This window comes from Bacillus rossius, chromosome 11 (genome assembly GCF_032445375.1).
Source record: "Bacillus rossius redtenbacheri isolate Brsri chromosome 11, Brsri_v3, whole genome shotgun sequence".
NCBI classification, from domain to species: domain Eukaryota; kingdom Metazoa; phylum Arthropoda; class Insecta; order Phasmatodea; family Bacillidae; genus Bacillus; species Bacillus rossius.
In genome coordinates this window covers 39,196,796-39,210,337 of record NC_086338.1, presented here as the reverse complement: position 1 = coordinate 39,210,337, position 13,542 = coordinate 39,196,796, and the positions used below count along the sequence as shown (strand labels likewise).

General features: G+C 35.4%; 1 protein-coding gene across 1 annotated transcript in view; it reads right to left on the bottom strand.

The window, feature by feature from the left end:
* Positions 1-9,285, bottom strand: part of LOC134536450 (keratin-associated protein 10-6-like) — an 80,408-nt gene extending 71,123 nt beyond the window's left edge. Inside the window, exon 1 of the mRNA XM_063376166.1 lies at positions 9,172-9,285. Within this exon, the coding sequence (XP_063232236.1) occupies positions 9,172-9,285 (114 nt within the window). The remainder of the gene's footprint in view (positions 1-9,171) is intronic.
* Between the last annotated feature and the right edge of the window lie 4,257 nt (positions 9,286-13,542).

The window sequence follows — 13,542 nt, the reverse complement described above, 5'->3', positions numbered from 1 at the left end:
GAGATAACTATTTGGAGTTGCAACGTCACAAAGAAATGGTAAAGTCTCTCCGAATCATTTACAGTTAGATGTATGGATATAATCTTAGAATTTACCAGAAAAAAAAAACATTTCTTTCTCCGGCGTGGCCGGGAGTAGAACCCACGATCGCTGAATTCGAAAGCTGTCGTCTCAGAAGTCACACGCCTTAGACCGCTCGGCTAACGAACGTGATGAAATTGGTGGGACATTTTATAGTGATGAGCCACTCACTCTTAGTCAAAAGAGTTACAGACGGACAGACAAACAAACATACAGGTGAAGCTAATATAAAGCATGTAATAAAATACGCATCTGTCGCCCATTTACTTTAAATACAGAATTATAAACTACATATTGTGAAAACATTCTGCAGCAGTTTTTGCTGAACGGAAAAACACGGATGAGAAGACAGACGAAATGTGTTTGGTAAGTGATTTTTCGTCAAATGAAATGGAACAGGACAGTGCTTATCAGAATGAAATTACAGAACTACTTTTGTGCAAGGAAATGTATTTTACAAAGACATTTCAAGAGAAATCACCTTTAAATGAAATAGATCTTGCTGACATGGAAGAAATAGACTTAGTTTTAGAGGCCAGGCCCCTTTCAAGTGACGAAATTTCTCTTGAAGGGCTGAAATATGTTTCTGGCTATATAGCTCACCGTTTCAGAAATAAATATCCTGACCTTGGCACTACGGATTTCAATTCGGAGGACGATAGCTGGATACATGTACAATCAAAGGGTAACTTAAAATGTCCTACTAATGAATTTTTTGAATTAATAAAGATCGCTGAAATGTGTTTTGATAATATTCATGGCAACAATTTGTGCAAAAAAGAGCAGATTTTTGAATCACTGACTAAAATTATTTGCGGAACTACTGAAAATAAATATCCAGAAGAAGTTATATACTGTTTTGTCAGGACAAGAACGTATATGCGTATCAAGTATTTGAACATGAAATATTTTAACGAACAAGACCAAAAACGCAAAGAAAGAAATAAGATGAGGAAAACTACCCTCTAAGATTTTTCAGTGTGATAGTGTCCACTTTCCTTCACCATAATATGTATGTTCATAATTTATTTACGATGTTTTTTAATTACTATATTTAAGAAAAGCATTTATTGTGAATATCGCAGCAATTATGTAGGGCTTAAGGTATTTATTGTATTCCAATTATTGAGTATGTCATTTTTATTGCCTTTATTAAAAATAATATATATTAACAATGTAACAAAATTGCGATATTTTTGTATTGCTATTGCAATTTCGTTTCTTGTAAACATTATTGTAGACTTTTTCATATTGAAATTAAATTTGCTGTAGGGTTGTTTGTATTTTAATTTTACAGTTATAAGATTTTTTATATGTTGTTTACTGTTTACAAACATTTGAAAAATATTTCCTTAAACATATTTCCATTTCCATGGCAATAGTCTTGTTAGCTTTTCGGGTAACTCTTCTACATGGATGATAAGATGGTGCGACATCTAAAACATATCACACCACCTTTACATAACTATAAAACTAAGAGGTGTTTTCTTTACATAATATTAAAGCACAATGTTTCCTTGTGGCGTAGGTGATTTAGAATTTCCATTTATCTAGAAAAATGGGCTTTCAGAATGTTTTTTAACACACAGTGTTTGGGAAGGTTTTTGAAGAAAAAAATTGACTACGCGTTTTATTTTTTTGCAGCTGAATTCGGGCACTTGCATGAAATATAATTAATCCGTAGGAAGCGCAATGGTTTAAAGTATTGATGTTGAAGATTTGAAAAGATTTATTGAAATAGTGTGAGAGAATGAGCGAGTTGAGTGAGAAGAGTGCGGGAGTGGCCACATGATGTCTGCGCAGTTGCGGACAAAAAATAATCCATTCTGCCTCCCCATGGCGAAGAATGAGTGAAAGAGAAACCTGATAAACATTCCCCTCCTCCGGGCACGATAGAACCTTATCGGCTGTGTGTTAGAGGGAGAGCGAGATACAACCTTCGAGGTTTTGTTAGTTCCCGCTAGATGGCAGGCCGCAGAGCGACCACCAGCGTCACCCTTCCCGTATGAAGGCCATCTCGCCACTGACGAGCTGGAACTAAGCTCCTGACCTCCCTACATAGTAACGGTCACCCACATAGGCATCTAGACTCTTTAGTGGTCATATGATACAAAATTCATTGTTTTCGGGCCTGTGACCGTTTTTTACCGTGCACCAATCGCCTTAACGCATGCGCTAGCGGTCGAATGGAATGACGTCAAGGGAGGGGCGGAAAGGTAGGTACGTACGTAGCGGAGCATGCTGTATGCTAGTTGTATGAAACGGCAGGGGAGAGGTAGAAATGACGCTGCGGAATTCTCGTAACGCTGCTTGTGATTGTCTACTCCTCAGTTTTCGTGACGGCTAACGATTGATGCTACCATATTTATTTTGTTTTACATAATTTATCTACTATTTATTCGCTTTTAAAATGGTTATTGATTTTATCAATAAACTTTTTAAGGATCGTCCATTTTTGTGTGAATAGTGTGATTAAAAATAACTAGAGACCTGCAAAATTCGCAGTTTCGATGGCCTTCAGGATAGACTGCACATACCCCTGTACACTCGGGCAAATAACGCAAGTTCATTGGCTGCCGACTTGTAAGTCGTCTCAGCTGGTTTGTCTGTGATTCGATCCTTCTTTGGCTGAGGGTTTATAACTGGTTGAGATTCGTCCAGATGAACAGTAAGCCAATAGCAAAATTATCTAAGATGTATATGTGTTTGAATTCTAGCCTATTACCGAATGAATCCGCGAATTTTGCGGGTCTCTAAAAACAACAACAATTTATCTCTATCTATAAAAAATAATCAAGAAGTTACACTTCCGTTGCGCGCGTGAACACACTTTCCTTTTGCTCAGTTTTCTACGAAAAAAAATATGGACATAAATGGGAAAATGAAGAACTAAATTGTTAAATAGATGTTATTTCGCTGGTCAATATCCTGATGATTTAAATCGAATTTTCATGAATTCATTTTAAAAAATATTAAAAAAAAATTATTGGCTCATAATGACGCGATTTCACCGGAATTTGATCGTTGTAATTTACAAAACCAACCGGAGTATAATTTCTCCGAAAAATAATTTCAAAACTTAAGACGAATTAGTGAACAATAGTCTAATTTAAGTTCCAGATTGGCTTAAAAATGTTGTATTAATGATTTTTTTTTAATTTCCCCTAGGGAGGTTTGTTACATGTTCCTTCTCCCTCGGACACGGCAGTAAAGCCTATCTCAAAAACATGAGGGCCCCACAAAGTCTAGTTACTCCAACTGAGTCGTGGTCAGGTTAAAATCTCACCACTGCCCCGAGTTTATGTCCACGATAATACCAGGCGCGGCATAAAAAAAGGGTGATATTGAAAATGTCTGTAAATGTTAAAGACTTCACAAATTCCAAAAAAAAAAAAAAAAAAAAAAGTATTACCACCACCTTAAAGTACATAAAACAGCATTCCCTAAATGGGGATATTGCACGTTCACCGGACCTCACAGAATATGGATTTTCCCTGTGGGGCTGATTTAGAAGCAAGGCGTATCAAGATAACCGACCAAGGAGTGTTGAAGAGTTAAAAGCTCGTGTCTCTTATGAGACGCGTCATGCATTACGCCAGCACTGCCACGAAATGTAATGGGGAACTTCAGGGCCCGGCTAGAAGAAAGTGTGAGGCTGGACGGACGTAATCTTCTCGAAGTTATTTTCAGGACATAATCAATGCAAACTTACGTTTATTAAATTATTTTACGTGTACCTCATGAGTTGGAAAATAAATCTAGGAAACTATGATTTATACATTTTATTTTTATTTTACAACCCTTTCAAAATCGCCCGTTTTCTGCCGCACCTGTTACGTTCTGAAATGAAGGCCTCAATTCTAGACAGCTAGTGATCCGGCCAGATAATCTTAGCCATCCCCTTCTTATCACTTCCCCCCTTCCCAAAGCATAAAATTTTACTATTCAAGATTATTTACTATAAGTTTTTTTTAAAAAAGAACACTACCTATGCAACACAATTTTCAGGTTTTTCAAAAACATAAGGCTGTTTGTATTTTTTAGTATTTAAATTTAATAAATGGTTGTTGCACCTTTATACGGCTGCACAACTACCGTGATGAAACATGGATTGTAGAGAACTGTATATATAGTAGTTAGAGTTGTCGAACGTATTTGGTTTAAGGCCTAATATTTTTAAGCGCAATGAAATGGTTAGTGCAAACTGAAATTTCCCTTTGACTCTGTCCGTGGTAGTATTCCATATAATGGCGGGGATATTACACGTCTTTCTGTTGTGATATAAATTGTAGGATTTGACATGTATTTTTTTTTTAAAAATCAAGTCTTTTCCGTACGTTAAAAAAATAAAATTTCCCCGTCCCTCAATATATATATTTTTTTGTTTTTAATATTTTTCGCACCCCAAAATTCTTACGCCCCATCGAAAACCAGCGCTCCGGGTCAACTGCCCGGTAGGCCCCCCCCCCCCCCCTTGTAGCTCGAGGCCTGTTGAAATTAATATGTCAGCGGTAATTACTATACCAGCGACAATTACCGTCAGTGTTTAATTACAAGGTCAGCCTCCTTTCCGTGCGGTAGGTTCGGAATTTTTCACCCCCTCCCCCCAACTCCGCGTTTGTATTGTATTCGAACTCTAGATTAAGAGGCCGTGTCAGTAAATGTTTATTTCCAATATTCTGCTCTAGAAGTTCTCTCTTTTAACAGTGAGATTTAGTGGCTTTTTCAACCGAAGGAACTGTAGCCGCAGCGCGTGATAAAGCTACTATACCCTTATCACAGGATTAGTGGGAAGGTTGACAGCTCGAGTTTACTCGACGAAAAATGTATCTGGTTCCTCGACAATCTGAGAGGATGACAATCTGACCGGCGGCTCACTAGGAAATTGTAGATGCAGGGATTCAGAATCAAGAAACCTCACTTTAACAAATGTAGTATGAGTCGTATCTAAAACTAAAACTAAAAATTTTAATACTTTAAACGTATCGGAATACAATTAATCTTCAAACATGTGGTAATTATTCTTTATCTGGATGTAATAGTCCGTGAAAAATAATGTTAGTTGACATTAAAAGGTATACGAAATTCATCATGTAACGTTTTAAAAGGATAATAACATAAATGCATATGCTTAGATATTACATATGCATCACACACAATCTAAATACAATCTCACTTAAGTCAGACTACCTAATTTTTTACAATGCACCATCATACAGTTTAACAGAGGTAGGTGAACCTCTTATCGACGTTGTTTCAAAGAATTTAAATTTACAAATATTACTATTTATCTTAATACGATATGTAGCCTACCTTTATGAATACGAACATACAAAAAAAATATTGAATTTATCACATTACACAAGACTAAAACACTAACAAAACTTAATTTTATACATTGCTGTAGCATATTAGAAGACGAAATAACTCACAAGACTAACATTAAGAGGGCTGCATTACAAATTTACTTTACAGAGAAGAAAATATCCTTTCAGGATATTTCATTACCTCATTGATTACATAATACTGCAGTTGATGTGATCGTAGATATAAAGTATTTAAAAAATATATTCCATTATGTTTATGTAAATATTTTGAAAACGTTATTGCTTAAAGATGCTCATTATTTAAATAATAACGAATCTTTTACTTTTATGTACTGAACAAACAAAATACTTATAAGTTAATAAGAATAAGCTTAGTTGAGTAACATCTTCAATTTGTATTGAATTCAATGTACATATCGAAAATCATGTACAATGAATGCAACAGATTGAATTCAATAAATATTTGATCTTGTGAAACGGCCATAATATTGATGTAGATTAGGGACCGGAAAAATTCGCGGTTTCGACGGCCTTCAGGATAGACTGCACATTCCCCTGTACACTCGGGCAAATAACAGCAGTTCATTTGCTGCTGACTTGTTAGTCGTCTCAGCTTGTTTGTCTGTGATTCGATCCTTCTTTGGTTGGTGTTTTATAATTGGTTGAGATTCGTCCAGATGAACAGTAAGCCAATAGCAAAATCATCTAAAAGGTATATGTATTTGACTTCTAGCCTATCGCCGAATGAATCCGCGAATTTTTCCGGTCTCTATTAATTATAGATGCTCACATGCATCGTGAGAGTCCGTATAAAGCCTATTACAATTCTATAAGTATACATTAAAATGCTTTTAAAATATACATGTGTAATATAATTAAAACTTGTTTAAGTAAGATCATCACAAAAAAAATGAAAATCCTTCAACAGTAAGTGATGTTTTATAAGATTTTAACAAAACACATCTTACAATAAGAGAATACTAATCATACCACATAATTCAACACAAAATATACATTCCAGTAGGCGCTACGTAAAAACAACTTCTATTTTTATGCTGATTACTCTGCATTGTTTTATATATATATCATTATTTCTAACTTTTAATATTCTCTACACATTAACTGAAATTACTTATTTACAGAGTCTTAGCTAATGTTGGTCTGTACCACATACAGTTCGTACGATATCTCTACGCAAAACACATACAGTTCATTATTAGTAATATCAATTATATTTCATGAACATAATGAAATTAGTATAGGCCCTAGGTTGTTCACTGTTAATTGAGTACTTCTGAAGTATTTTCATTGTGAGTTAACATACATACCAAATGCCATTCTTCCAGTAAAGTTACAAAGAAGACAACAAGATAATATAAATATGTATGTAGTACCATATTTTAAACTCCTATTAAATGAAAAATAACTCAATCTCTATTCTGGACTATTAAGTAATAATTTTTATTACTGTTATTTATAACTTAAATAAAATGACAACTAACAAATTAGTAAAAAATAGAATTACGTGCGATATAGTGTGACATTTGTACTTGGACGGCAAACGAATATAATAAAATGTCTATGACAATGTTAACTTTACTCATTATTATGGAAAGAAACAAAATGGGCAGATAAGCATATTCTACGCTGACATTTAAAAATGCTCAATTCAAAATGAACATTCCCTAGCAAGAAAATTTATTTTATATCACCACAAAAAATCAAACTGCGGCGTCATTTTCCCGATGACAAACAAAAAAGTTGTATGGTCGCGAATAATACATTCGTATAGCGTCACATCAGCGGAATATTCCCTTGGCATAAATGTGTGAAGTCTGTGGCACTTATGGAGAAGTAAACCTTCGCTTGAACACAAAAACAAATGAACGAACAGCTTTTTTTTTTTTTTTGATAAGATGTGCAATCGGAGACCCCTGGGGTGGTTGAAGAGTGTCAGGTCCGTCGCCAGACCAGATAGTAAAAGCTCAGGGGCTGAGGATAGAAAAGGCATATCTCCAAATTATTAAGTATAAATGTTGTCATGTAATTGTTAAAGACTTGATTACACCCAGGTTTATAAACCCATCATGATCATGAAGACACTGATCGGAAGGTAATGTGCAATACATTTCAATGGCGTTTTCAGTTTTTGCTAAATAATTATAAATATAAGCAAAATTTCAATGTATCTGGACAAATCAAAATATTGATAATATTATTTTCATCACAGAAATAATATATGATATGATAACTAAATTTGAAAAAAGCGGTTATGTTAAATGTATTGTATACTTTCAGTAGGCAAAATTTCCGGCCCCTACCTCTTATAGACTTTGAGAAAAACTGCCTTTTAAAATAACATTGATATAGATAGGAGCGCAAATTTGTGACACGGCCTCTTAACGTTTTGTCCGTAACTCAAATTTCTGAGTCCTATGTAGCTATAAATGAAGTCTCACTGCGGTAAAAATAACGGGTGTCAATCACTAACCAATTAAAACTATTTTTTTTTAAATTTGAACATGTCTTCCAGGTAATAATTTGATGTCAAGTATTTTTTTTAGCAAACGGTTGAGAGAACAAATTTCTTGGAGAAGGGCTAGCGGTTGTGTTTCTTCTATCTCGTAGGCATGCTGCGTCAAGTGATGACTTTAAACACATTCAGGCCTCGGGGCCCACCTCACATTTCGCAATTACGAGGCGACTCAACGGATATTCGAGTGCCTCGAGAGTAACTCGAGATTCACATCCAATGTAGAGTGGTGGGAAGGCTCAAGCGAGGCCTCTACCAAGAGATACGCATCCTACACGTGTTCTACCAGAAGACCGCCACCTTTCAGTAAGGTCGACCGTCAGTCGGGTCTCACGTATTCACTATTCAGAATCAAATCAAAGTTTAGAAAAAATTATAATTACATAAACGTGATTAAAACTGTACCTAATCAAGATTAAAACGTAACAGAATTATATATATATAAATTAAACACCTCAAAAGTGTACAACACATGCCTATGGTAATTTTTGCATATACGAAATACGTTTTTAGAGATAATACTGAGTTTTTAATACGAAAAATATTGCATAATTTTATATTTAATTGATGTTTCTTACAAGCATTTTTTTTTCAAAACCACGGAAAAGAAGAATTGGTTAGTCAATGATTGTACTTAATTTTGTTTTCTTATGCTTATTAATGTGTGCAGTTAATACTGGGAAGCTATTCAGTGGAACATTTATTAAATATCTTTAATTATTTGAGGTACAGGGACAAACACCGAGCATAAATTACCGTGTAAGAATTCGAACCCAGCTTTACTGCGAACACTATTTTGTAGTGATTCAGTTGTTTTCATTTGAATGCAAAAATTTACAAATATCTCTATAATTTTACTTCTGCATCGAGGTGATGAGTGACTTTTCGGCTGGCGATGGAGGCTTCACGGATGAAGACGGAAAGTTAGCGAGTTAGCGTTAGCGATGCGGTGGGCAGGTGGATAGTGGTATAAAGAGTGTTCGGGAACAGTGGTGCGAAGATAAGGCATCAACAAGGGAGTGATTTACCGTAGAGTCTGAACTCTGGGGAAAAGTGTAAAAAAGCAGTGCGATTAGATCGTGTTTTTTTTTTTTAATTCGTTTCGGACAGACATTGCGCTGAGATTTAGTGCGAAACAATTGGGCTATCCTTCGAATCCTACGTTCCCCCTCCGAACTCGCACGAAGTTGGATAACCGTAGCAGATTCATGAAAACTTCCAGAAGCTTACGTCCTTGCCTGGATCGACAATTACGGACGGCAGCGCGGGCGTGCAGGATCTTGATAAACTGCTCCCATTCTTCTCGCCCGTCACATTCTGCCAATTGCCTGCGATGCGGGCCATCGATAACTTGATTGGACCATGCCGAGTCCTCCCTCCAATTCCCCTCCCCCATTTAGCCCCACCCCCTCCCCCCCACTCTCCTTCCCGCTGGGAAACAAACCACCAGCCTTCCTTTGTCATCCAGCGATGTCTCAGATGACGCGGACGTAACACAGGAGATTGCGTAGCGTGCGCGATTAGAGATTACCGGCAAGTAGGCCTACTGAAAAAGACTCGCTCGCATGTTTTAAAGGTTAGATTTGAAACTGTGCCAAATGTTTTTTAAGGGGGTGCCTCCCATTTCAGGTTATAATTTTATATTTATATTAATCACCGATAAACTTTTAGACTTTTCCAATATTGTTTAACTTTCACGAAATGAAAAAATATATATAGCGCATATCTTTTTTGCATAAATAGCTGCCAAAGTTACATTTTTAACGTTTTTGAGTTGCACAAATAAGGAGAATTTAAGTTATTGCAGAACTGAAACTTTTTAGGTTAAAATGCAATGCCATTGGCTACTTCGTGATATGGTTTGCATTTCTATCACAAAAACTCATTTCATGTTTCTTAGCTGTCAAAATCGTAACAAATTTAAGAATTTTGAAATGCCAGGTAAAATTAATTAATATTTTCTGAAAGAAACTCAAACCATTTCTTGAAGTGGCCAGTGGAATTGCAGTTAAACCTGAAAAGTTTCAGTTCTTCAATAACTTAAATTCTCCTTATTTGTACAACCCAAAAACGTTAAAAATGTAGCCCTACCTAACTTTGGCAGCTAATCATGCAAAAAGTATGCGGTGGATATATTTTTAAGTTTGTGAAAGTTAGACAATTGGAAAAGTTTACAAGTTTATCTTTAATTACTGTAAATATAAAATTTTGACCTGGAATGGGATGCACCCCCTTAATCCGGCATGTTTGAGACCACTGTCTTGCCTGATTATAGAATATCTACGTATAGTTTTGAAGAGAAATGTGTAACGAGCGATGTAACCTTAAACACTATAAAAAAAGGAAACACTGTACTCAAATGAAAACCGACAGTAACGATAAACTCTGAGCGAACTAAAAAAAACATCGGTCGCGCAGTGATAAAGCCAAGGCCAAAAGCTGGAATAGAATTAGAAATAAAAAAAATAATGTTAACGAAAGCGGCTCAACAGGTGCCGCATTACAGAAAGTGCCGAAACATAAAATGTTTGATCAAAGGTATTTACTCAGATTAGCGTGAATACCTTAAATGTAAGTACATTTTTGTGACAGTTTAAAAATCTTATGCGTGAGGTCAAAATTTGTTTGCTTAAAAATCATTGAAGGTTCATGCCATGAAAAGAGAGCAGCTATGAAACCTCACGAATAACTTACGAGAGCGTTCTATTTTGAAAGCGAGGCACTTTTATTTTATCCCGCACCGTGCTATGCTATTAATTTAAAAAAATCGTGGATGGGCGGAAACAATCAAACTTATCGCAGATTTGGGTGACTTTTGGTAATGGAAGAACTTTTTTTTGTAATTTATGTTCGTTGGGAAGTTCGCTCCGGTTTTCTTTTTTTTTTTTTTACCATGCATGCACTTCCGGACTTTTTTTTTGTTGCGAATCACTCACTGATAATGCACATTTCAGCCCGTAAAAACGTTTAAGCGCAACTGCATTTATTTTCTTTACCCCCCTTTCCGTGCGTGTGGGTTTGCGTTTACTGTCGACCGTAAATGATGGAAACTCGAAGCAAAACAAATCGTCGCAGCTGTAAATACGATCATGAAATTTCAATGCACCGATAAAAAAACGACTCGGATGCTAAGGTGGAAAGAAAGCGTAAACTCACGCGTTATTCTAGATCATGGTGCCAACGGCTGAATAAAAAAAAACCACTTTACCTCCATTATTTGCGTATAAAGATAATAATTTCCTCTAAGTGTTTTTTTTTAACCTTTCAGTTCTTCCAGATTAAATATCTCCTCAGGACGAAATATATGCCAGGGTATTTTCATGGCAAATAGTTGGTAATGTTATTGAGTCTCAGTTTCACTAGTGTTTCCCACCTAATTCTGGAGGTGATACTGAAAACTGTTCATATCAACCAACTTTAAATGATAATAATCCCTTGCTCCATAAATGATTCCAACCCCAAGTTGAATCGTAGCTGGCACAAATATTGTTTTTTTTATTACTTGCGGCAGACAGTTCAAATGTCAGTTGTAACATCACACTTGAAATTTAAATAGTGCATTGTGTTTCGAATAAAAAAAGTTTAGCTGCATCACACGGGAGTCTTACAGATTGTTTCGTAGAATGAATTTTATTGACACCGAGTGAGAAAAATCGAGATGCATCGCTCCAGCAACGATTTCTCTTGCTTTACCAATCAGACATAATTAAAATGTATAATTATTGGCCTGAATGTAAGTCAGAATTTTTCACCCAAAACATATTTAGTAAAAAACTAGCACTTGAGTAATTTGCAGAACGTTGAAGGGGGAAAAAAAAGAACACTGCGCAAGACTCAAAAATCGGCAATGTACTTCATAAACACAAATAACAAACCATGTATTGTTTTTAATGATAAAAATATTATATGAATTAAAGAGTATTGTTACTATTATGAAGGTTTTATTTACAGTCGTATAGCTCATGTAGTATGTAAAAAAAAAAAACAAAGCTAAGTTTTCATAGATATATGTGCCTGACACAAAGGCGTACTGTTCTTTTTCTGAGAACAAACAATCAATTTGCTGAGCACTTAAAAAGCTAGAAAAAAACTATAGTACGAACAGTAGAACATTAAAATATTTAATTTTGTTTAATTATTTTAAGTTATGCATTAGGCAATTTTGCTGTGTATGCAATTGAACTATCACAAGTTTTTTTAAACTATTTTTTCCTAGATTTAATTCTTCCAGAAAATAATCATACTTATATGTGAATTGACTTATAGTCAGGCCAATAAATTATGTTAATGAGTTGGGTTTTAACGGCGAATCAGGTAACCTTGCAGAAAGAAGCATACAGACATACATTTAGATATCATTTTGCTGTTTCTGAATTGTTGTAATGAATGTGTTCTTTTAAAATGCAGCACTGACTAAAATCTATTTTAATTTTGAGGCCGTATTCGGACATAAATTAGCCGCGATAGAACATCATGAACTCTGTGCGTGTGAACACAACCTAGCGTATAGGAGAATAAATTACTTTACGTCAGTCATTTGTTTCCGTGTGAAAATTTCACACTCTATTTTCAGGCCATTTTCACTTTCACTCGTTCATGTTAATCATTTGAAAGTAATATGTAAAAATAAAAAAGAAGTGTAGACCGCAATTCTTAGAATAAGCAACAGACACTATTTACATAGCGCCCCAAACGCATCAAAGCCCACAAGGATGCACGGAAGCACAAGGGAAACTCGTCCTTTGAAGAAAGGCTGCATAGGAAATTCTGTAAAGATCCTTATAACTAGTCTAAAGGTCAAAATGATTGGCTGATTAAGATGCAATTTACAAGCATCCTTAAAAGCTAAAGGGTTCTTCAAAAAAGGTATTCAGAATAAGTTTATATTAACATGAATACCACCAGTTTATACGTAATACTGTTTTGCTGATTGCCGTCTTCAGCTAAAATATCGTGTATACGTTCCGCCGCTACATAGTGATTTGCCAGAGTTGAGACACAGCATTGAAGAGGCTATTGCTTCCAATACTCCGGACTTGTTAACCAAAGCGTGGGAAAATCGGACTTTATGTTTTGATGTGTGCCGTATAACTAAAGGTGCACATATTGAACACGCTTGTAAAAAAAATGAGTTAGTTTACGTTCAATTTGATATGATTTTTTTTGTAAATAGTCAAAACTAAACTGCTATAATGTACCATTGTAACTGGGACATACTTTTATTGACATTATGAGTTTTAACAAACAACCTTGTTTCGAAATGTTTCCGTGAAAATTGCATGCCCTCTCACACAAAACTCATTACTTTCAACAACACAGAGGCGAACGCATCAACGAAACAAGTGGCTTTGTTGCCTTTGGAGATTACACACCACATAACAAAACATAGTACGTGGTTTTACAACAAGATATCGTCCCTTAACTATGGTCATTTCCAGAGGAAGAAAAAACAAATTTGCAAAATTCTGTTCTTTTTTACCACTATTTGTTCCTAAAAATTGTCGCCAAGCGTTTTAAATGTCGCTGATATTACGCAACCAGCCGTTCACACTAATTAAAAAAATATTTTTAACGCAGCGAACGTTAAGAACAGGAAAATAC